The sequence below is a fragment of the Leptopilina boulardi genome, unplaced genomic scaffold (assembly GCF_019393585.1).
Source record: "Leptopilina boulardi isolate dan_hultmark-lab unplaced genomic scaffold, ZJU_Lbou_2.1 LbouV2_162, whole genome shotgun sequence".
Classification (NCBI taxonomy): Eukaryota; Metazoa; Arthropoda; class Insecta; order Hymenoptera; family Figitidae; genus Leptopilina; species Leptopilina boulardi.
The window spans coordinates 1,707,743-1,734,147 of record NW_026137710.1 but is presented as its reverse complement, the minus strand read 5'-3'; the positions used below and the strand labels follow the sequence as shown (position 1 = coordinate 1,734,147).

General features: G+C 28.4%; 2 protein-coding genes across 15 annotated transcripts in view; both read left to right on the top strand.

Moving 5' to 3' along the window:
- The window catches only part of LOC127277002 (coiled-coil domain-containing protein 28B), an 81,313-nt gene extending 66,513 nt beyond the window's left edge, over window positions 1-14,800 (top strand). For 5 of the 9 annotated variants that reach the window (XM_051297783.1, XM_051297778.1, XM_051297779.1 and 2 more), the window contains exons 4-5: window positions 2,734-2,883; window positions 14,421-14,800. In XM_051297783.1, coding sequence (XP_051153740.1) covers window positions 2,734-2,883; window positions 14,421-14,626 — 356 coding nt within the window. In that variant the 3' untranslated portion in view covers window positions 14,627-14,800. The remainder of the gene's footprint in view (window positions 1-2,733; window positions 2,884-14,420) is intronic. The other 4 variants (XM_051297787.1, XM_051297786.1, XM_051297785.1 and 1 more) reach the window with 2 other exon arrangements.
- Window positions 14,801-19,798: 4,998 nt separating this feature from the next.
- On the top strand, window positions 19,799-26,337 carry LOC127276997 (mediator of RNA polymerase II transcription subunit 24-like). Of its 6 annotated transcripts, XR_007842299.1 has the most exons (6): window positions 19,799-24,054; window positions 24,234-24,513; window positions 25,062-25,206; window positions 25,307-25,706; window positions 25,790-26,037; window positions 26,206-26,337. XR_007842299.1 is itself a non-coding variant. In XM_051297775.1 (5 exons), exons 3-5 carry the CDS (start codon window positions 25,649-25,651, stop codon window positions 26,207-26,209), a joined length of 288 nt encoding a protein of 95 aa, XP_051153732.1. In that variant the 5' UTR covers window positions 24,244-24,513; window positions 25,062-25,206; window positions 25,307-25,648; the 3' UTR covers window positions 26,210-26,337. The 6 variants fall into 6 exon arrangements, 1 of the variants encoding a protein (XP_051153732.1); XR_007842300.1 differs by having other exon boundaries at window positions 19,799-24,513; window positions 25,812-26,037; XR_007842298.1 differs by having other exon boundaries at window positions 19,799-24,513.
- Window positions 26,338-26,405: the final 68 nt, after the last annotated feature.

The window sequence follows — 26,405 nt, the reverse complement described above, 5'->3', positions numbered from 1 at the left end:
TATTCTTAAAACTGCTAAAAGTATATTTCTTGATACAAGAAGAAAATATACTTATTTTAAGATTATATTCTAAAAAAGTGATTCTAAGAAAATATTCTTAATATAAGAAGATTCTATTCTTAATTTAAGAATATATTCGTGGCGCCTATTTAAGTCTCGCATATTCATAAAATAAGTTGAAAATTCTTAAAATTAGAATATCGTTTTTTCGGTGTACAATAAAAATTAATATTATCCACAATTCTTATTAACTTAGGACACTTGCATTTCTAACATTAAATTTTAAGAATTAAATTAAAATTTACAACCCACGGGGATCGAACCCACGGCCCTATACCTAACCTAAGACGTAATCTAACGCTTTAACGACCGCGGCTAAATCGCCTTGGAAAATTTTGTTCAAATTGTCTTATATGAACTACAATTGTAAAAATCGTTATTTATAATAATAATTTTACTTAATTTGACTATTTAATAATAGTTATACTATTTTCACTATAAGTTGGAAGGATTATTTTATTATTATTATTTTTAATAATTTTGCAATTGAATGTGTTCAATATAAAGTTTTCTTTTTTAAAATAGTAAATAAAATGTAAGCTTAAATTAAATAAAAAAAATTGAAAAATCCGATTTATCTCAAGTATGTTGTCATGTCACCAAATAAAAAATTTTAGTTCTAAAATTTTCTAAAATTTCAACTCTTCTGGCCAGCATCAGAGCTGGATCTGGCTAGACCTTCCAGATCATCCTCGCTAGACACAGTCTAGAAATCGACGCCCCCCGTCGATATAATATTTATTCAAACGCCAGTACAATAAAATATTAACTCAGAAAATTGTGCTATGTGATATCTTTTGAAACTGTCATGCAACATAATTCTTATTAAATTTTTTGTGCAACATAATGTCAATTCAAGGTGAGTTCAATAAAATTTTAATTTAACTTTTAGTCTAATATAATATTGATTCAAATAATTGTGCAATACAGTTTTAATTTATTTAAAAAAATATTTTCTTTTTATAACTTAATGAATAAAAATTGCACAAAACTAATGGTACATTTACGTTAAAAATTAATATTTATTATAATATTATGAATTTTCTTCAAATTGGTTTGAAATTTCGGGAAAATATTTCAAAAAAGTTGTAATATAATAAAAAAAGAAAAAAATCGATTTTTTGAAAATGATGACTGGATATGTTCTCTTAAGTTACTATTGTATGTTACATTTTTTTTTACTCTTAATGAATTAAAGAATTGAAGGGTACTTCATTTTAACACTTCTACGCATTCAAATTAAATATGATAGAATTTTTCACAACTTGTTTTTTGTTTTCTACAAAGCACGAAATTTTCAAAAGACATCATATGGAACAACATTCTGAGTTAACATTATATTGCACTGGCGTTTGAATAAATATTTTATCGACGGGGAGCGTCGAAATACCAAATTTAAAAATTTTAATTATCTATTACTTCTGGCTAGCACCAAACCTGGGTTAGGCTAGACCTTCCAGACTAGCATCGCTAGACACTGCCTAGAAAATACAAACTAAAATTTTTTAGTTATCTAGACTTTCCAGATCAGCGACGCTATTCAGGGTTTGACTAGTGGCTGAGTAGCACCAGAACTGGGCCAAGCCAGACCTTTCAGACTAGCGATGCTAGACGCTTTCTAGCTTGCGCCAGGCTTGACTCTAGACGTTCCAGAAGATTTTTCTGCACGGGAACTATTACCTCTGTTGATTCTGTAAATAGGTATTTAAATCATGATATAAAATTATTGCAAAAATTAAAATCGAAATTATTAACTAAACTTCACGCTTTGAAATATAAGTCAGGTGCCAGAAATTTCACGATTGAATTTATCAAAGCCATAACAAAACGGGTAAAAAAGCGAGTGAACGACAAATTCAACGTGTCTGTTAATAATTATTGCCATAAAAAAATCAGAAAAATCACAAAAAAAATATCTTTTTCAAAAAAATTTTTCTTTAAACAATAGTAGTAATACCTTAGTATTCTTATTTCCCTTTACTTAGCAAATTAAAACAATGATTATATTCACAATATTTCTATGAAGGTTCATTGACCCAGTATTCTGTATATAATACGAAAATTGTCACCGTTATACTCAGTTTGACTAATCACATACAATAACCATGTGACGATTTTTATTTAAACGTTTACAATCGTTTATTCGTTTTTTGTATATTTAATTTTTTACTCCTTTGACGAAATGTTGGTGCAATTTCTTTTAATTATTAGATTTTAAATTATATTAATAATATATAATATTATATAGTGTATGAAGATATCGATCACTCCGAGTCAGGTAAAATTACCTGACTCCGAGTGATCGATATCTTCATACACTATATAAAATATCACCGAGAGATAAATTCATACTACTAATATATAATATTGTTTTAAAAAACATTTTTTTAACGGCTTTGCCCCCAATGAGAAACATTTTTTATTTTGAAAATTTTAATTATTTAGATAAAAAATTGAACTTAAATTTTATGCAGATCGTGTATATAAATGTTTCAAATGATTCAAGTTATTTGAAACAAATAAATCTTATTCAAATAATTTGAATTACTTGAATCAAATAATTTTTTTCAGTATAACTTGGGAATGGGTTCAATTATATTTCTGTACAATTTAAGCTTTATATTATTATTTATGTTTAGAGACTTATGATTTCCTTGAGTTTTTGTTAAGTAGTACTTGTTTTCGCATTGGTGTTGTCTTGTAAAGCCAAGGTTCCTTGCAAGCACCATTGCTTTTTGTCAGAGGTACCCGATGTAAGACGCATGGAGCAAGCCCTGCTGCAGCTTCTGGAGGATTTTCACAGTGGAAATTTACGGGCGTTTGGTAAGCATCACAATTTTTTATTTCGCCTGTGACTTTTCGACTTTCTAGCATTGCCAAAAACAAAATTCCCATTTTTACGGTCTCAAAACGTAATTATAATTGAGCTGCCGGATCAAAGAAGGGCACATAACCCATTTGAATTACATTAGTTATGTGCCCTTCTTTGATCCGGCAGCTCAATCGCAAGCTTCGTAGTGTAGTAGAAGACTTAAAAAAAGTATGAAAAGTATCTTCAAAACTAAAAAAGAAAGTAGAATGTTAAAAAAAAGTAAACTTAGATTTTAAAGTAAAAAATTCAAGTAAAATATTATCTTCTATGAAAACAATTGAAACGTCAAAGAAAAAGAAAAAATATGAAATCAAAGAACTTTTATTCAACTATAAATGTCTTATAGAATATTGAAACGTTCCAATTAAACTACACATTTATTATCATAAATAAACTAACTATTATCATAAATTAGTTACATTGTGCTCTATGAACACGATCTGTCAAGAATCTTAACATTTTTAAAAAATAACATTTCCTCTTTATGAAGTTTCTTAAATTTCTTAAATTTTAAATTTAATGTTTCTTATTAATCGATTCGAAAAAAACATCTTCATTACAGGAAAATGTTATTTGTCATTCGTCAATTGTTAATATCTATTTTTTTATAAAAAAAGCCATTGGACCTGAAGAGGACAGTATATGCTGTCGAAACATATTGTCCTTAAACAATCTTTAAAAAAATTTTAAACACCTGGTTTCCGTAAAAAAAGCCTCGTAAAAATTTAATCAACAACATAATAATTAAAAACAGATTGTAAAATACATGAACAATTTTAGGTTATGTTATTTTTGTCGGCGTAGCAATAGACGCATGTGTGAAAATCCTGGAAAAATTTCCTTTGGGACTACAAAAATAATTTTGATTAGAAAAAATTTTAGTTTTAAATAAAAAATATGCGCCATTTATTTAACTTGGCGCGTATTCCTTTATAGCATCCAGCTAATTAATTATTTACTATAAATAAATTCATTTTTCACTTTGTATACTTTCTTAGTAAAAGTAATTATTCTATACGTCAATTTATTTAAGTTTCAGTTTTCAGTTCTTTCCTCTTTTGTGATTTTAATAATTAATAATTATTAGTTATAAATAAAATAATTATTACCAATTAATATAACTTTGATAATAAAGTATTTTGTATGTAGGAAACATCCCCTACTCCATCAATTCAAAATTTTATACGCGATGTTTCTCTAAACATTGTATTATTACTACCGTGGATTTTAGGTCACTACCGTGGCAGCACTATTTTACTATTTCTAGAATATCTTTGTGAATTTTGAGTTACGTGTAGAATCATTCTTACTCCTTATTCTACTAAGAAATAGAAGTGAAATAATGTTAATATCCATTGATTATTCCAAAATTATAAAAAAAAATTAGAGCCTGAAAAATCACAGTTTGCGGAAAATCACCCATATATACAGTATAGATTTAATTTAAATAATTAATGAAAGTTAAACATCAAAAATTCACATTTTAGCTAATAAATTTTTTGTTTATTTAAATTCAAGTTTATATATGAAATAACTTTATTCCTTACATTGAAATAAATCGATTGGTATATATAAAGTATAAATTTGATTTAAATTTTAAGAATTAATAAAAATTGAAAAATCAAAAATTCATATTTTAGCTAAAAATTTTGTTTATATATTTAAATTCAAGTTAATACATAAAATAATTGTATTCAAAACGAATCGATTCGTATATATATAAAGTATATGTCACACCCAAAATTAATTAAAATTTTCAATAAATTTAATTAATTTAAATCAGTTTTTAACTCGAAATGTTTTAAATCAATCAATGGAATTGGAGAAATTCATTGCTTCCTCCATGAGGAAACAAATTTTTTGCTTCACACAATGAGGAAGCAAAATGTTTATGAAATAAACATAAAGAACCCTCTCCATGTTTTTCAAATAAAGCTTATTTTTAATATTTTCAATAAAATTCCTTGTAATTGGAGCGTTTGTAGTACTAACCCCTTAATACGCAGTTTTGTCGAATTCAGAAAAATGGAAACATAGCTCCAATTCGAATTTGTTGCTAAGCGGGACTCACAGAAGCCCATGGTGTATTCATTTCAATTCAACTGAATTAGTTTTATTTCAACTAAAATTTACTTTCACTTGCTTATGGTGTTTGCTAATGACAATTAATAAAATATATTGACAAAAATCCGAAAGAATAGAGAGATCTCGTGCTCATCGTTAACTGCATTTGGTAGCATCTGAGGTGCTAAACTTATGTATACTATAAATATTCATACATCTAATTATAGATTAGTAATGTAGGATCATATTCTACAGATAGTAAACTAATTTTTAAAGCAAAAAGAAAATTGTAAAAAAATTTTTGTTTACACTAGTTTCCCCCCGTAAGTCGAGGTACGAAACCCTTGGTTTTATTGCAAGTGTAACTCGCACTTGTCCAATTTTTATTATTTTATATTTTTTATCCTACTCATTTTTAACTTTTACATATTTTTATTGCCTATATTTATGTTTTTTTGTATCTTTTATATATTTTTTTATTGATATTTTATATTTATATCACATATATTAATATTATTTTTTATATTTACAAATATACATGAAATAATATTGATTTTCTAATAGATTTAAAAAAATATTTCTGGTTTAAAAACCTTCAGGAAAAAGGTCTTTGGGAATATGGCCATTCGTGAAATATTTCTTTCGTGGAATGGCCTTTCGGGACTTTGATCGGATACCGTTTTTAGTATCCAATGCAGATCTTCTTAAGATCTTTTTTATTTAAATTATTTAACTTTTTAACTAAAATTCATCCTGAAATTAATTATTTTCAATAATTTTAATGAAATTCTTCACATATTCAATTATCTTGAACTATTTTTCAATTAAAAATTTGATTTAAATATTTATTATATTTATAAAAATATTTATTTATTGAAGACGTCTTTTTTTGACCGCGGACATCCTGAGACTTTGATGATAATGTCTCGAAGACATCATAAAGACATACAAAGGACTTCTTTAAGACGTTCTATTTCTGTCCAGAAGACATCTAAAAGACATCCGAAAAGGGCGTCTAAAAGACGTTCAGAAAAGACGTCCTGCAGACATCTTTAGGACTTAGAAATTTTTTTTCTTCAGAATATTTTTTAAGTTAAAACACATTAATTATTTATTATCTTACTTAAATTTTGATTTTTGTTATATTTGTACACGTTTATACAGAAATCAGGAATGAAAAACTCTACCCGGACCTTGGATCGAACCCGCGATACGTTGGGTTCAAACTCTACGCCTAAAGCATCTGAGCCATCTTTTTTTTTACTTTATTTTATTTCACAACAATATACATTTAATATTTAAATCAATAAATTAAACAAGAGCGTTGTACACTTCAGTTAGTTGCATGTGAGCCATCGTAAATGGGGACATAATCCCTATTTTTCATAATTACGTAAGATTCTTCCTTTAAAAGGTAATATTTGCTGGTATAACCTCAGTAGATAAGACCTTTGACATAGAATTCATGTCAATTTCCTAAAAGATTTTTTATAACACTTTGCGTCAAAAACTCGACTAAATCGCTGTCTTTTACGCACAGTGTGCTTAAAAGGAGGGGAAATCGTACTTTTACACACACTTTCCCCTTTCATCACAGCAATATTGTCAAGTTTTTGATGCAAAATGTTATAAAAAATTATGTATGGGACATGGGCGCAAATAGGGGAATCTCGACTCGCGTAATTGTCGCACTCGCTTCGCTCGTGCGTCAAACTCACGCGAGTCTCGATTCCCCTACTCTTGCGCCCTTGCCACATAAATAACTATTATCTACGTAGCAAACCAATACGACACGAAGGTGCAAACAATTCTCTAACTTCATGTTTGCCAAATATTATTTTACAATAAAATAATTTACAAAAAATTATTTTATTAAACATTATGATTATTCGAATAAATTTAACCTGAATCCATAATTTAAAACAAATCGATTTTTTTTAAACGATATTACTAGCAAATTTTTGAGTTTTAATGATAAAAAGTCATTTTTCTCATTTGACGTACTGATCAATTTTTTTCAAATTTTTTTCAAAAAAACTACTTTTTACGAAACTTTTAAGTCTAGCCCAATAATGAGCAAACATTTTTTATAATATTTTTGGTTTTTTGCTTCCTCTCCTCACGAGGAAGCTTTGTATTCGTGACAATTTTCGATTTTTTAAAAATGGGTTATATGGGCTAATTGTTGTCTAGAATGCATATTTTGAAGTTTCAAATAAATGTCCAGGTGTATGTGTGTGTGTTTGTCACAAAATCTAGTATATAAATTATCCCTAATACACTTCAATGAATTGTTCTGAAATTTTGTAGACTTATATTACAGTCATCAATATCTAAAATCAGACACAAGGATTTCGAAAATTATCCACAAAATTTTTTTTGTCATTTTTCAAAAATTCGAAAATACGTTTTTAACCAAAAATTTTTTTACATTGTAAATATAATTTTTTTTTGTCCAAAAAACTAATTTCTCGCATTAAAACGAATTGATTAACCTATATAAAGTCTATATTTTACTTAGAATCTATGAATCATATCATTTTTTACACGGAAAAAAAAGTTCTGTAGGAATTCCCGAAATCGTTCCGAAAACGAGGATTTGTGCAAAAAACCATAATTATCACAGACCTTTTATTCGGAAAAAGGACGAAACTTTTGAAGTAGATATTCGTGAATTATATGTAAAAATGTAAAAATTTTACTTAAAAAATATTAGCGTCTCAGAGGAAATACAAATTTATTTTTTTGAAATAAATTTTAATAGTTTCAAATAAAATACACTGAAAAAAAATTTGTTTAATTTGGTATTTCAAACTTTTTTATATATTTTTTTAAATAACTTATACACTTTTGGATAGAAAATATTGTTGTTCCTAAAGTTCTAAATAAGTTCAAATGAAAAAAACTATCTAATTATCACTGGAAAAATAGTCAATTTTTACAGATTGAATTTGTTAGAAGAAATTTTAGTTATTTTGAATAATGCTGAAGTGCACAACGTTTATGGTCAACGATTTTTAAAGAAATTTATTTTTTTTAAAGAAAAGGTCTTTGAATTTTCGTTTCAAACATATAAAGAATATAAAGAAATTATAAAAAACATTTTTTTAGCTAAAATATTTAAAATTTTCCGTTTTCAAAAATAATTTTTTTCTAATGGTCGATCATAAACGTTGCTCTCTTAATCTGAATCAGTGAAAAGTGGGTCACTGATTTAAAAATTAGTGAAAAGTTTACTGGGACAAGTGAGAAATGAATATATTCACTTTAAAATAAAATTCACAGTGAAATTTTACTGATTCAATTAATCTTCACTAAAAATCAGTGAAAAGTGAGTCACTGAATTGCAATTTTGACGCAAGCTAAAAGTAAATTTAATTAATATTTAGTTATTTTTAACAAAAAAATTAGTAGAAATATTACTATTTGAGTGAATGACTTTTTTGATATCAATTTAGTTACTTTTAATTAATTCAAATTTACAGTAAAGGGCATAAATTTTGAAAAAATTATTTTGGAATCATTCTTTTTTTTAATAAATTGAAAATTAATTGTTATTAATTTTTATTACAATTAGATATTTAAGGTTAAATAACTGAAGCATATATTATAGTAGTCATAAAAGAAAATAATGCTTTCAAATTAATTTTTGTACCAATAAACATTAATGAACATGAAGAAAATTAATTCCACGCATTAGTTGTTGATATATAAAAAATATTGATTTTATAAAAAATTCAATATGCAATCGTGAAAAATTTGCTATATGGGTGATTCTCCGCGTAGCGCACAACTTGCTTTTTTTCATGTTGTGAAAGAAAAATCACAAATAATGTTCACATAATATTTCGATTTCAATGGAAAAAGGTAATTTCTGTGATTACAAACAAAAACCAATAGTTACTTTTCTATTTAACATTATAATTTTCCAGGAAAAGTGGTTTTTAATATTTTTAGCAATGTGCACTAATAAATACAATTACTGTTGGAATTTTAGTATTGTGGAATTATATATATTAGTGGAATTGAATAAAAAAACGTTTGATCAAAAAAATAATTATTTTCTCTTTTTTTTGCTATTTATGCTTTACTGGACTTTCGTGTGTTATTCTGCTTTCTATTATTAAACATTGAATTATTTAAATAAAAGTCAAATGTTCTACTTCAGTAACAGCAAAAGTTACATTCATTAAGTTGATCCATGAAGAAAGTAATCAATTTTCTAATTGATTTATCCTTTTTTTTACACATTTCAAGATTCAAATTTATACAGGGCATCACAAAATCGTCTCCACCGGCATCCACCGACCCACAGTGGCCGATTTCCCGAAAAACCTGGCCAAAAATCGAAAAATGATACGGTTTCAATCAAAATTGGTATACCCATGTTTTTTGGGCTTCTGAATTCAAATTTTACATTGGTTGTGTCAAATTCAAAATGGCGGATCCAAAATGGCCGTTTAGATTTTAAAAAACTTTGCTAAAAATTAAAAAATGGTACGATTTTAACCAAACTTAGTATACTTACGTTTACTGGGTTTCTGAAATCAAATTTTACATTTGTTTTATCAAATTCAATATGGCGGATCCAAAATATTTGCTGGTATTATAAAATTGCGTATATGTGTTAGAGTTTATTTTTTTTAAATTACAGAATTTTAGTTTAAAGCGAATGCGAATGAAGAAAAAGTCAGTCTTTCACGTTCAGTTGCACCGCCGGCCGGTGCAACGCGCTGTCGGTAAACCGCGCTGGGTGAAATAAAAAGTGATACCAAAACTGCAGGGGCAGCTTGGGGCAGCTGATTTCAATTAAAATGAATCAAAAATATATTCTAGTTTATGATAATACCAGGTAGGGCGCGGATATCGGTGGATTTCACAACTATTTTCATGATTTACGTTGATAAAACAATACAAAAATCGTAGCCATGAATAGCGATGTTTAATGTCATTTTTTAAAAACTGTACGTTTTAAATGTGATGATAAATACATTCAACCTATTTCATACACCTTTGTTAATAATTCCCAAAAAAAGATATTCAAAAATCTGCTGTATATTAGTATATTTTCACTATTTTAACTGTGACGAAAATTTATAGTTATGAAACGTTCTGAGTAAATCTCTGGCAAAGATCACTTTTACTTGTTCACATAATAAATTGGTGATAAAAAAAGTGTAATTTTTTTCGCAAAATTATGCAGTGAACCCTCCTTTATAATATTCAATAATAAAAAGTATAAATTTCTAAAAAAAATTTTTTGACTTTTGGCCAGGTTTTTCGGGAAATCGGCCACTGTGCGACCCTTCAATATTTCAAAAAAAAAAGAAAATAATTAAATAATAAAGGTTAAATAAAGTGTAGTTATATTATTGTAGTCTATATAAATGTGAAACATATGAAACCGATTAAAAATAAATGATAATTTTCTCAAAAACAAAAAAAAATTATAAATTATTATAAAAAAAATGTCTCCACCGGCATCAGAATTTCCACCGTCACTAGTGTAAGTTTAATACTACAATGAAACAAATGAAATTAAAAATATTTATTATAAACTATCACAGCTCCGGTAAGTTTACTATAATTATCAAATAAATTTCTTTAAATTACCGCATAAATTTCCATAAATTACCAAAAACAAATTTTTAATTGTCGTTCGCGCTATTTAATTTTTGTAAATTACCGCGAAAATTTCCGTAAATTACCAAAATTAAAATTTTTAATTGTGATTTATGCTTTACATATTTTTATGAATTTTAGACAAAATATCTATAAATTTCCATAAATTGCCTCGAAAATTTCCGTAAATTACCGAAATCAAAGTTTTTAATGTCGTTCGCGCTATATATATTTTTGTGAATTACCCCAAAAATTCCCATTAACATTTTGAATCAAATTTCAACTATTTTATAGAATTCAAAAAGCAAAGAATTTTTTTTTAATTTGTTTAAAAAAACTAAAAAATTGAAAAAAATTAAAAAATTTTCCGGCCCACCATGGATCTTTATTTTTTGACACTTTATCTTCAAAAATATGTTTTGATATTTATCATTTCAATAAAAAAATATTTTTAAAGTTTCAGACACCAAATCGTGCGCTACGTGGAGCGCATAATAACATAACCCATATACATAATGCTAAGGCCGTTTCCGAATTGGGATTTTTGTCGCACTTTTGATAAAGTGTATACTTGGGAAGTATGCAGTGTCCTTGTTTTTTCTTGCGAAAAAAGGAATGCATTTTTCGCAAGAAAAAACAAGGACACTGCATACTTCCCAAGTATACACTTTATCAAAAGTGCGCTAAAAATCCTAATTCGGAAACGGCCTAACTCTGCTTCCACATGTTTACATACACACAAACACACACTATTAAAACGTGCGCGCGGAGTTTGTGCGCCTATCTCTCTTACGGCAGAGTTCGGGAATTCTTCCGGAATTGTAAACGTAGGTATTCGGAATAAGGTGATTATAAATATTCCGGCACAAGAAACGTAATTTCTACGGGAGAATTCCTAAAATATTACACAGCCCCACAAAAAAAAAGTGTCGTGCGCGGCAGACCAGACAAGTCATTTCCCATGTATTTTGACGCGCTGAACACGAATCCGAAGTCCGTTTTGCTCCATCACGTCAGGATTTTTTTCTAACCTCCAAAAACCTGTCGGATTTTGAGAGGTAGGCTATTTTTTTTTAAAATTGATGGATTTACTTCAAAATTGGTATCTAGGGGTTTTTTGGGTCGCTGATGACGAATTTGAAGTTAGATTTTCAAAATTCAAAATGGCGGCTCCAATATGGCGGACGAATTTTGTAAAAATTGATGGATTTACTTCAAACTTGGTATCTAGGGGTTTTTTGGGTCGCTGATTACGAATCTAAAGTTAGATTTTCAAAATTTAAAATGGCGGCTCCAATATGGCGGACGATATCGACCCTTCAAAGGTGATAATTCCGCCCTTACACACGAAACTAGGAGCAATTAAACAGTTTGTCAAAGCCTTAGATAAAAAAGGAAACTGTTTCAAATACCTGGAACAAAAGTTTCCAGAAATCTCTGATGCGAAACTAAAAGAAGGGGTTTTCGACGGACCACGTATTCGCAAATTGTTAAAAGATGAGCAATTTATCACCAAGATGAATAAAAAGGAGAAAGCCGCATAACTTAGTTTTAAAGCAGTTGTCGAAAATTTTCTGGGTAATCACAAGAGTGAAAATTGGGAGCAAATAGTTAGTGATATGATTAAAAACTTTGGTAAGTTAGGATGCTTAATGAGCATAAAGTTGCATTACTTAGACTCGCATCGGGATTATTTCCCTGAAAATTTGGGAGATTACAGTGAAGAACAAGGAGAACGATTCCATCGAGATCTGAAAGAATTTGAGCGTCGTTATCAAGGAAGATGGGATGTAAATATGATGGCCGACTACTGTTGGATGCTGAAAAGGGATATTGTACCTGGAGGCACCAATTTGAAAAGAAAACCATTACACAAATCCTTTGAGGACAAATGAGTGCGCTACCATAAAAAGACGTGAATACCTTACTTATGTATATAAGAATTTTCATTTCTAGTTTTTAAAATCTAACTTCAGATTCGTAATCAGCGACCCAAAAAACCCCTAGGTACCAAGTTTGAAGTAAATCCATCAATTTTTACAAAATTCGTCCGCCATATTGGAGCCGCCATTTTAAATTTTGAAAATCTAACTTCAGATTCGTAATCAGCGACCCAAAAAACCCCTAGATACCAAGTTTGAAGTAAATCCATCAACTTTTACAAAATTCGTCCGCCATATTGGAGCCGCCATTTTGAATTTTGAAAATCTAACTTCAAATTCGTCATCAGCGACCCAAAAAACCCCTAGATACCAATTTTGAAGTAAATCCATCAATTTTTTAAAAAAATAGCCTACCTCTCAAAATCCGACAGGTTTTTGGAGGTTAGAAAAAAATCCTGACGTGATGGAGCAAAACGGACTTCGGATTCGTGTTCAGCGCGTCAAAATACATGGGAAATGACTAGTCTGGTCTGCCGCGCACGACACTTTTTTTTTTGTGGGGCTGTGTTATGAAATAGTTCTAGACTTTTTCAGGAATTTATTTTTATTGATAAGTTTAAAGACTTACGGATACAGTTCCGGAATTCTTTCAAAACAGTTAGATAGATTTTACGTAATATTCATGAAAAGTTATGGTTTATTGTACAAATCCTCGATTTCGGTACAAATTCGGAAATTCTTACGGGATTTTTTTTCCGTGTAATTTTTGAAAAAAAAAAATTTTTCGTATTTTTTAAAATAAATTTTTTCTTCATGAAAATTTTTAATAAGTTTTGTCAGAGTTGTATTCCTGCCATCAAAACAAATCGATTGATGTACATAAAATTTACATTTTACCAATATTTACAAAATTGATCAGTATTTTTATTTTTAACAAAAATTGAATTTTTTTAAAACTAATAATATATAAGTGTTTATCATGATAAGAAAACTAAATGGTCATGAAATAAATAAATTTTTAATTTGTTTAAAAGATTGTACGCTATATTTGATTCACCATTTTGAATTTTGAAGAACTATCTTCGAATTCGTAATCAGCGACCCCGAAAACCCCTGAGTTTCAAGGTTCAAGCAATTTCAGCCCTTTTTAAGACGCAAATGGGTTGTATTGTCCATGGCAAAGGTTTTGAAAACTTTGTCAAAAGCGTTGTCTTTAATTAAAAAAGTTCTATGACGTTGGAATTAACGAAAATTTTTACGTTAAAACAATTTATTGTATAATTTGAAAAATACAATTTTATTTCTATGAACATCCTTATTTCTATGATAATAGCGCTACTTCTGTTCTATTTTAAATTTCCTTTTTATTTATTTCATCTAAATCGTAAAAAAATAATATAATTTCTTGTTGCTTTTTTCATATGTAGATTTATTTTTCTACATTATTTATTATTACATAATTAAATAATAAAAATTTATTTATTATTTCTCCATTACTATTGAAAATTTAATGTTATATATGGCACTCCGAAGAAGGGTACCTAAGAAGCAACCGTATTATAGGTTATGTTTACGAAATAATAGTTTGTTGTGATAAATAATCCTTGCAAAATTTCAAGTTGAGCATCAAACCTATTTAATAATTATCGGGAGGTCAAAGTTGACGTGTGCATATAAAGAAATATAGCAATATTACATTTATATTTTGAACAGTTTAAAATTTGTTAAAAAACAATTTGTATTTTGGATGAAAACAGGGAAAAATAACGTTTTTTGTTCCGAACTTACTTCTGTTGACAGTATTTAAAAATTCAAATTTGTAAAGTTTTGTCATGTATAGTTATTATACAGATTTGAAAATTACATAGTCACTTCAAAAGTCAGAACAAATTTATTGAACTTAACTGATATTTTTTTAGGTAAAGACTGCAGTATGGAACAAATGACTGAAATACGAGAGCAACAAGAACGTTTAGCGAAACTTCACTTTGAATTAGGACAAAGACAAGATTTCGGTGGCGATAAGTCTGGATTTAGACAATCGAGTTCCAATATGCGCCATCTTTTACATCGACTTCAGCAATTAAGTGTTTGTATTGAAAAGTTGCACAACAAATCCTCTTAAAACTGACATTTTTTTCATATTAACTTCTTTAAAAATTGAGACTCAATGCGTACAAATTAAAGTTAAAAATATGTTATTTGTATTTAAATTATGGAAAAATGAAAATTTCTCTATTAGATATATGTAATTTTTCATTTAGTCAGTAAGAAATTAATAAATTTTTATCAAGTTTTATGAAGTTGACTTGAGCATATTGTTAAGAATAGGATATGTTGTTTTGAGAGATGCAGTTAGCCTTGTTTTTTGTAATTTAATAAAATTCCAATTACATTACATTAATAAAATTAAGGGTAATTTTATTTTAGTTCAGATAAAGATAAGTTTAGACTAGTCTAGGGTTGACTTTAAGTGGTTAAACCACTCTATAACGCCAAAAAGGAGCCTAATTTTAATAATTTTTTTCAAAAAAAATTTAATAAAAAAATTATTTAATGCCTTTAAATACTTAAACAAAATTTCACAGATTTCATTTGTGTAGTAAATCTATTACTTTTGTATTCAGCGTTTGAATTAATCATAAAATTCCCTTTGACAAATCTACAAAATTTACTTGATAATTGACAAGCATTTGTTACCTTACAATTAGTAACTAAGGTAAAAATTTTCTTTTCTGAAAAGAAAAACTGCTGTGCTGTGCACATTCTGCTTTTATTTTTTTCAGTACAATTTAGATTCGAAGAAAAGTTAATTTTTTTATTTCAATTAAATTTAATTAGTTAAGGGGGAAACTGGTGTAAATGCACGTTTTTTCAGGATTTTTTTTTAAAAACTGGTAAAGTTTATTTAATTAAAGTAAATCATACCCTAAAGTACACAATATGAGCTATAAAAAAAATTTTTTTTATTAATAAATATTACAAAATGGCGGCGTTACAGGCGTTTGAAGTTGCATCTTTGATTATGATTTGGTTGAAAATTTGGGACCATTTTGAAAAAAATTACTTTTTTATAAACAATGTTCAAAAACAATTGTTAAAAATTTTTTTTTAAGAAAAGGAGCTCGTCATGCAATAGCCAGTAAAATAAAGAAGATTGGTGGTAAGTTTAATTAAAATCGGTTAAAAATTGGTTGAGCTACATTGCACGTTGTACTAAAACCAAGATTTACTATCACTTGCTAATGGTGTTTGCTAATGACAATTAATAAAATTATATTGACAAGAAACCGAAAGAATAGAGGAATCTCGTGCTCATAGTTAACTGCATTTGGTAGCATCTGAAGTGCTAAACTTATGTTTAATATAGACATTGACACATCTAATTCTAGATTTGTAATGTAGGATCATATTCTACAGATAGTAAACTAATTTTTAAAGCATTATTTATTAGTTAATTAATATCTCAAAAACTTTAAAAGATCCCATTCTGAAAATTACATGTTTTGTAGGAAATTAGTCAAGCTTTCCATTGAGATAATTAATAAAAATAAAAAAAATCCGATTTTGAAATATACGTAAATTAACATTTTGACCTTTAAATTCAAGGTTAAATTTTATTTAAAAAAAAATTTTATCACCATCGTGTAGCCCGTCAAAACAGCTTTAAAAATCATTATATATGTTAACTTTTATGCATTCTACTTATAAATATTGTACAAAGAAAATTTTTTTTTTAAAAAGTCAAAAGTTAAAAACGTTGTAATTCAAAAACTATTTTATCGAATTCAATCATAATTGATTTTTGGACTTTCACCAACAATGACAATATTTTAGAAAAGTATGGATTAAATTAATTAAAATAAGTGAATTCTAATGAGCGTCCAGGGGAGAATTAAATATGCAATAAAATAAAAAGTATTTTTTTCTTTCATAAAAAAAATTAATTTTTTAAAACAAAAAAAAATATTTTTACAAAATTTTTTTCTAGCTAAAGTACCACTTACATAGTTTTCCTTGCGTGTCGTATGCGTTTGTTTGATTTATCCAAGCGAAGATTCTATTTTCTTCCTTGGATAGGAATGCGGTATCTAGTGACACCGATTGCAATACGAGACCACGGTCCACCAGGAAGTTTGGCGACGGTGGAGGGCAAGTGGCAAAGGATTTTACAAAGTGATAGAGGATTCTCTCTACTATTTTCCACTTTTTTAGGAAGTACAGTGTTATTATTTAAATCGACTATAGAAACACTTTTTTGCGGTTCACAGAGTTTTTCTATTATTTTTACTGGTTTGGTAAGTATAATAGAGTCAGTTATCACTGGTTTTTTACTAATTGTTTTCTTTTATTTTTTAGTTGGCGGCTGTTTTTCCAACTTCGGGGTTTTCATTTGTTTTGCAATTTTCTCTTTTGCAATTTCGGGCATTGCAGATAATTTCAAAACAGGCACTTTAACGGCGGACGAAACACTGCTTTTCTTAATTGTTTTTACCGGTTCTTTAATCGGGGTTTTTACGCGAGTAAGTCTTACAACGGGCATCTCTGACTTGCTGATTTTCTTTTTTAAATTCTTACATTTTTCCTCTTTAATGCGTTCTTCTTCCTTGATGCATATATTAATTAAAGTTGACTCGAAATCTTCTTTTATAATAGGCAGCGGTGTGGCGATGCGTTTGGCGGGAAGTTGGCTTGATGGAGGTTTTGGGGCAGGGCCAAACACCTTGGTTTTGTCGTAGTTTCTGCCCGTAATTGGTTGCAGAGGGGCCATTGCACTACATTAGGGGAGACCGGGGTTACTTGGCGCACTTTTTACTCTTTGTTGTGTAACTCACTCATTTTTGCTTTTTTTAAAAAGTTAATGTATAGAAAACTTGTTGTAACATATCAGCTTTAATTAAAAAAAAAGAAAGTAGAAATACATTTAATACTTTTATTTTTATACCACTTTATTTGAAGTTATGCAAGGTTGCGTGGCGCAGGAGTGAAATTAATTAAATTATATGATTTAAAGTTTAAATATCATAATATAAGACTTAAAAAAATAAGTCTTCTACTGTAATTTTACAATAAAATTATTTTAAATTTAAAAATTAGAAAATTTCATTTAAATTAAATGAAATCGTAAAATTACCAAAAAATATATTTTTTTTATAATAACGCTGTGAATATTTAAAAACCATTATTGGGTTAAATTTTTTGAATAGGATTGTTATTGGTGATTATAAATGTGTAAAGGACCCCGCACGTTTTGCATGGAAAATGGCTTTCAGCCAATTTTTCTGAAACTTTGTAGTTTTGTAGTTTAAGGCCTTTATGTTAATGGCAAAACTTAAAATAATGGACTGTTTTTTTGCTACAATGGCTCAAAGTTAAAAAACAATAGCATTATCGGCATAGACTTTTGTGAATTTAAAACTTTTAAAACTTAATTAAATCTGCTTAAAACTCGTTACTCGGGGGTTTTTGGGGTCGCTGATTACGAAACCGAGTTTTGTTTTTTAAAATTCAAAATGGCGGATCCACTATAGCCGACGATTTTAAAAAATAATCATTGAATTCTCTTGAAAATGGTTATTTGGGGTTTTCGGGGTCGCTGATTACTATGACGTTCGTTTTAAAAAATTCAAAAAGACGGATCCAAAATCGCTTGAATTCTTGTGACTTTTTTTGCTTTGTGGTTTTTTCTCTATTAATAAAGCAAATTGTTCGTACACATCAGAAAACGCATGGGAATCGCAGAATGAACGTCTATATGCAGCAGTTTCTTTCCTTCGTTTCCTGTCTTTATCTCGCTGCCGGCGACAGAAGACCAGTGTATGGGTGTAGGGGTTGGCTTGTGCGGCCAGGAAAGGGGCAAAAGGAAAAGAGGAGAGTTCATGTGATGTGACTTCTGAGTCGCTGGTGTTCCTGATTCATCGTATGTCCTCTGGCTTGTACAGATCATATAGTGATGAGTTTCATGCGAATTCAATCAGATTTTAGGAAAGTCGTCCGCCATATTGGATCCGCCATTTTGAATTTTAAAAAACAAACCTCGGATTCGTAATCAGCGACCCCGAAAACCCCAAAATAAACATTTTCAAGAGAATTCAATGATTATTTTTTTAAATCGTCGGCTATAGTGGATCCGCCATTTTGAATTTTAAAAAACAAAACTCGGTTTCGTAATCAGCGACCCCAAAAACCCCCGAGTAACGAGTTTTAAGCAGATTTAATTAAGTTTTAAATTCACAAAAGTCTATGCCCATAATGCTATTGTTTTTTAACTTTGAGCCATTGTAGCAAAAAAACTGTCCATTATTTTAAGTTTTGCCATTAAAATTTTTTGTTCAGGAGGCCTTAAACTACAAAACTACAAAGTTTCAGAAAAATTGGCTGAAAGCCATTTTCCATGCAAAACGTGCGGGGTCCTTTCATATAATCAACTTCATTTTATTAACTAGCGATATATTCCTCGCTCGCTAACGTTCGCTCGGTTGAAGTTTTACTTTTTTTTCTTTACGTATTGTAATTTATTCATATGTATATTTATTTTTTGTTTTAAATTATTATTTAATTATAAATTATAATAATTCAATTTTTTTAATTTTCAAATTACTTTTTTAAAAAAAATTAATTTAATGTACTAAAACAAATTTTATATGTCTGTTGACTTAAATTCTGATTTTATTCTACAATATTGATTGTAAATTGTTTCTCTTTTTTCAATTGCTACTAAATGCTATGTAAGGAAAACTGGTGAGGGCCTTACCACTTTTCCTAACGAATACCCTACTTTTTAATATTATATAGTATTCAAATTTGTAAATCTAAAAATATATTTTTAATTCCATATAATTAATTAGTACTATTAATTGATTATTTAATTAAATATATAATCGAACTGATCTTCGTAGTTAACAAACCTAAAACGAATGTTAAATCGTTTTAGCGATCTCCGTAATCAATGATTTAAAAATCTAAAAGGGTTATATCTTCGGAAATGAGCATTGATTGAGTGCATTTGTGTAAGATTGGGAGTGACATGAGATGCTTTATTCTTTGTTTTTTAGAAAAATTGTCAAGAATTTATAATATAAAATTCAAATTTTATAAATATTTTTAAAAAAATTTTATGGTGTTGCTGTTAATGAAAAATTATAATACAATGTAATGAATATAAACATGAAACATCAATTCAAAAAACAAGATTTATTGATTCATTATATCGAAAAAAATAAACATATATCAAATTTTAAATTATTATTGTTAAATAATAATTAAATTTTTAAATTATAAGAAGTCTTATTTGTGACAAAGTCATTTGCGACGCCATAATTACAGTCATGTATGAAATTATTAACATTTTTTTCATTTTCCATTTCCATTTTTTATTATTATATAATAAAGGAACTCAAGCAGCACGGTGTATCCCCTCAACATCCCTTGAATATCACCGTGGAATATTCCAATGATTATCTAAGAAAACCAAAATATATATATATATCCAAGTAATATTGAGGGAATATTCCAGTGATATGGATGAAATATTCCACGGTTATATTAAATTAAATTTTTTTAATCTTCCTGATTATTTAAATAACAATTTATAACACAATTCCATGATTTCAACACTTTAAAAAAGTGGTTCATTTAATGACAATATTTAGCTTCCTCATCTTGATTAACAGAACTTATACTATTAGTTTTAAAAAATTAAAAATTTTCATCTTTTGTGAAAAATAATGCCAGCAATTCAATTCTGACAAAAATCAACTAAAATTTTTATATAGGAAAAAGTTATTTAAAAAATTCAATTAAAAAGTAAAGAGAAATGTAAAAAATATCGAATTAAAAAGAAAAAAATTGACAAAGATGGTCAGTTAAAAAATAAAATTAAATGTAAGGAATATCGTAAAAGTATTAAAAAAAATTGAAAACGATGTGATGTTAAAAATTAAAGATGAGAAAAATGATAAACAATTGCAATCAAAAAATATGGATAAATGTAAAAGATATCGAAAAATGAAAAAAAAATTAAGAATGAAGAAATAAAATTACAAAATATTGAAAAATGTGAAGAATATCGAGAAAATTGTAGAAAAAGAAAATTAGAAGCCAATAATAATATTAATTCAAAATGTTTGAAGTTAGCAAATAATATAGTAATTTGTAAGAATAAAGTTAAGACAACAAACAACAAAAAAACTTAATGACTTAATGACCAAAGATGAAGATAGAATTACAGAAAGTTTTTAGGAAATTTGGATGTTATTTGTTAATTTTGTACAGCTATGCATTTTCTTTCAGAAATGCCAGAGGATAAAAAGTTTAGTACATGTTGTCATAAAGGCAAAGTTTTGTTAACTGAAGATCCATTACCCCAGGTAGAATTAAAAGAAATGGTTTGTGGTCAAACTGCAATTAGTAAACATTATAAAAAATGTATAAGAAGCTACAACAATACAATAGCGTTCGCAACCTTTGTGCAACATATGCTTCTCGACAAAATAAAGGTCCTCAAGTCTTTAAAATTTGTTGTCAAATTTACCATAACACATATTCATTACATCCCAAAGAAAATGAATGCAGAAAGTATGATAAACTGTATATAATTGACAATGAATTAGCTACACAAAGTCGTAAAGATATTAATAATAACTGCAGACATGATATTTTATGTAATTTAGATAAGTTGATCAGAAAAATTAACCCTTATTCTAAAGCGTACAAAATGATGTACGAAGTAGAAAAAGAAGAACAAGAATTTGCTACTAATAATAATAATCTACCTCGAGAAATTAAAATGATTATGAAAAGAGATATTAATTTAGATAAAAACCGATATAACTCTCCTGTTACAAATGAAGTTGCTGTTGTATTTGTTGATGAAAATGATGAACCTTCAATAAAACGCGATTTTTGTGTATATTCTAAATTTGATAAACCAATTAGCATCTTTGTAATAAGTAGACATGTAGATCCAATGACATATCCTTTAATATATCCTGCAAGAGGTAGTGGTTGGATGCCGAAATTATTATCAAAAGATCAAAGAAACAATATAACAGCTTTACAGTTTTACTCATTTAAAATTAGTGTTAGAGATGAGTTTAGTCCATTTCTTAATTTAGGTAAATTAAGCCAACAATTTATTGTTGATGCTTTTGTAAAAATTAAAGGTGCAAAATTATATTTCATAAAGAAACAACAACATATCTTGAGAACTGAATTATACTCTGGATTAATGGATTATTTACATAAGAGAAAAGAAGAGAAGAAAAATGTTCAAATTGGTAAAATGTTTATATTGACATCTAGTTTTGCTGGAAGCCCTAGAGCATTACAACAAACTTTTAGTGATGCAATTTGTTTAGTTCAAAAATATGGTAAACCTAATTTGTTTATAACTATGACATGTAATCCTAAATGGAAAGAAATTACTGATAATATTAAAAAAATGAAGATGTAATAAATAGGCCAGATATAGTTGCAACAGTATTTAAACAGAAAGTAAAAGAATTATTTCATGAAATTACTGTGAAAGAAATATTTGGTACTTGTATTGCTTACACATATGTAATAGAATTTCAGAATAGAGGATTACCGCATATTCACTTATTACTATATTTACATATAGATGACAAAATAAGAACAACAGACGATGTCGACAACTTTATTTCAGCAGAAATACCTGATGAAATAACTAATCCACGTTTATTTAATTTAGTAAAGCAATTTATGATTCATGGACCATGTGGAAAACAGAACTTAACATCTCCTTGTTTGAACATAAATACAAACAAGTGCACTAAAAATAATATTCTCAAAAAGCAGAATTGCTGATAATAGTTTTGGTGTACCGTACAATCCGTATTTACTTTTAAGAATGAATGCAATCATTAATGTTGAACCAATATGTTCATCGTTACATTCAATTAAGTACCCAGTAAAAAAAAATAATTAGGAGTAAGCGAAAAGAATTGGTGGTAACTTAAGCTGAATGCGGTTTGGCGAAAAAACCGAATTGGAACGTTACGGTGAATTATTTTTTTCTTACCGCGAATTCTTTTCTCTTAAACATTTGAATTGACGTTTGTTTATTCGAGTTTGCATTATAAATGAATAAGAATAAATGTTTCGAAGTCTAAAAAAGCCGATTTGGAATAAGAAATATATAATTTAAAAAAAAAGAAATAAAAGTGAAATGTGATAGATTTACCGACAATTTTACCATGTGAGTACTACTCATATGGTAAATTTATCATATGAACACTACTCACTTGATAAAATCGTCGGTCACTGTACGCGCGGACGATGAACAAAGTATTTTGCTCACCGTTAAGCGGTGGCCAAAACATTTTGCTCATCGTCCGCGCGCAGAATGAGGGAGTCGGCCATTTTGAATAGCTGCAAGTAGCTGTCAAACGAGGTTATGCCTGCACTTATAAAGAAAAATATGGTTCGATACTCGTTGCCTCACGAGCGTATGCCCATTACTCGTGTAATGAGCAAAACGCTCGTTTGGCCCCTTGTATCGAAATATACTATTCTCAAATTGTGTGTTTTTAAACTTACTTTTCAAAAATATTGAATTTTTTTTAAACGATATTACTATTAAATTTTTCAGTTTTAATGATAAAAAGTCATTTTTAGGGTTCCGTACCCGAAGGGGGAACCCTATTAATGAGACTAGTGAAGCAAGGCATGTACCCCCCCCCCTAGCGGCCACACGAATTTATCTAGATGGCTGCAATTTGGTATACATATGTATTTTGGCGTGTAGATTACAGGAAAAATATAGCGAATCTCATAGGAATTAATTATCATAGCGTTGTCAAGGAAAAACCATGAATTTTTACGAAAAATCCCTAAAAATGACTATGTACCCCCCCCCCCTGGTTGCCACATCTTTTTACATAGAGAGCTCAAATTTGGTACACTTACGTATTTTTACGTGAAAATTACAGGAAAAATATAGCGAACATGATTCGGATTAATTTACATAGCGTTGTCAAGGAAAAATCAAAAATTAAAAAAAAAAGCGATTAATCCTCCTAGCGCACACAATATTTGACGAAGGCAGTTCATATATTTGGTATACTTACGTATTTTTGCGTGTACATTACAGGAAAAATATAGCGAGCACAATTGGAGTTGATGTTCATATTGTTTTTAAGGAAAACGAGACGCATGCCTAATCCCGCATCTTGATATTGTCTACGCATAACACCGTCTAATTTAAAAATGTAAACGCAGAAATAGTTCAAATTTATTTTTGTCTAATGTTATTTAGGGATAACTTTTATTGTTTCAAAGAACAATTTTGTAGAAAATATTTTCATAGAATAATATTTTCATCGATTTATAATTGACTATAATCATAAAATTTTCAAATTTATTTCTATCGAAAATTTAAATAATGTAACATTTTTATAAGCTACGGTGTATATTTTCTAAGATTTATTGAACCAAATAAGAATATTTGCTAATTTAAAATTGTCCAATTTATAATTATATATAATTTTTTGTATCTACTTGTTATTTAGTCAATGTTAAAATTCTCTAGATGTAAGTTTATCAAAATTATAAAAATAAAATTTAATTTTGTCTACTTTTTTTTTAATCTAATCGTTACTTTGTAAAATATTTTAATTTATAAACGTAAATTAACAAACATTTCTTGATATCTAACCTCAATTTGCACAACAGTATTATCGTATATCATAATAATCTCGAAAATATTCTAGTGTCAGCTTTTTTTTGTCACAAAATAAAAGAAGTCACTCTCTGGACATGAGTTTCTCATCCCTGTGAATTTATTTCTGTCGGTAAAAGTAGATGTAGAGGGCTCTACTGATTATTTCTGAAAGGAATTGAAAGCGCGACAATGCCTTGGTAATTTTCACCGTGAGAGGGTCTGTACTGTTTGTTACTTTTTTCTTAATAAATAGTTTTTGATTTATAACAGATATAAAAAAATATGTTTTCTGCAGTGATTTTATTATACAAGGTCGAGGGTAAATGCACGTGAGTTTTTATTTTTGTTATTTACTGTCAGGGCAAAAATAAAATATCCGTATTCACAATTTTATAGGTTAGTTTGGTCTTGTATTGCTTAATATTTTCCAAGATTTTCTTTCGCATAAAAATGACAATAATAAGCCTTTGGAGATTAATACTTTCGTTTTTATACTAATGTCCAAATTACATTTTTTTATTTAAGATGCTTTGTCTTGTGTTACGAATAGTTTGAAAATGTTGATGACATATCGAAAGTGTCATGCTTTTTTGGTTAACAGTTCGTTGATTAAATATATATATAAGTAATAAAATACAATTATTTGCAATTGTAAAGATTTATTCATTCATAAATAAAGCAGTTTATTGTTGAAAAACAAATTTATAATTTATAAAGATATATTTTTTATTTTTATTCATTCACATCTATAAATAAAAAATAAAATTTCCTCATTCAAATAATTTTATTATTTTACAGTCAAATATGATATTGCAATATTGTTTAAAAAATCGGTAACTCTATAAAATTGTATGCTTAAATTATCTGAAATTTTCAGATTCGTTTTAGCGAAACATCATGTGTAATATTCTTTTGACAATGGATAAAGTTACCAGCAAAACTAGTAGCCTAAAGGCTCTTTTACTGAGAGAGCTTGGCATGAACGTTGAAGTGATCTACAGTGGGGCATAAATATTAAAACTGTAAGAAATCTTCCACCAAAGACGAAAAACGTGTAAAATTAAACGTAATAAAAATCTAGTAAATTTTCTATTATGAAACATTTTTCTTTTCATTTGACAGATTTTACCGCGAGGTGTAAGTGGCCAAGTTCTACAATCTAGCAGACTGTATACTTCAACAAGCTCTAGTTAGTCCGGGTCCAAATCATTTACCTCAAACATTCGCTCAATTCTCAGGTGATTGCAAATATTTATGAGTCTGCTGATTTTCCTGGAAACGATTCATATTGGGATAACGTGCCGTGGAAAACCGGAGTAGGATCTTCTTGCCCCAGCAATATTGTCGGTCGTGCATTGGTTGTTGCAGTGTTACTTGCAAGCATTGTCGAAAGCGCCACAAAATAATCCACTCATCCCGCAATCATCTAAATTGATCGACAAACCTGCCAGTATTCTCAAAGAAATGCCCAATTCCAATTTCATCTGCGCCATGATGTATTTAGCCAAACACGACGACAAAGGTAATTCAATCAAATCCAACAAAATTCTCGAAAATTTATTAATATTTATTAATTATCAATTATTAATTGTTGGTTGTGTATAGAATTATTTATATTATCTGAAAGATCTTTATGGGGAGGTCGTTAAGAAATGTCAGGAAATCGAGGTGCAATCACTGCTGGCCGTTCAGGGCTCATTGAATTCAAGCACAGAAACGGCAACTTTTGTCAGTCAATTGCAAATGGTGCAACGTCTGAAAAATTACACGAACGCGCGACTTTATTGCGAGCTTATTCGCGCTAGTTTAATGAGTTTACACAGGGTCACCGGATCATTCAGCGAGTCACACTGGTGAGCTTTCATTTTCTTGAAGGTTCCAATTATATTGAAAGAACTACACACCGCTAGTTTGAACGGTTCTTCAATTTCCTTTATGCAACATTTTAATAAATTTAAAATTCAATTTTTCCAAATTGTAAGAAATTTCAATGTATTTTTCAAAATAACAATTATTTGCAGGTGATGAAAAATTCGAGTACTCGATTCAAAAGCAAAAAGTGAGTCACTAATTCAAATTAGTAAACATTTTTTTTAATTCAGATTTAGAGAGCACCAGTAATTAAAACTTTTGTTCGTTAAATTCAACATCAACGCGAGAATCAAGGACGCATTGTTGAGTATGCTTCATAAAATTCTCGCCGGAAAGAGTTTCGATTTAA

Coding starts and splice junctions, on each gene's coding strand:
- LOC127276997 (XM_051297775.1), top strand. CDS start 25,649: ATGCCCAATTCCAATTTCATCTGCGCCATGATGTATTTAGCCAAACAC. Junction 25,707..25,811: donor AGCCAAACACGACGACAAAG/GTAATTCAATCA, acceptor ATTATCTGAAAG/ATCTTTATGGGGAGGTCGTT.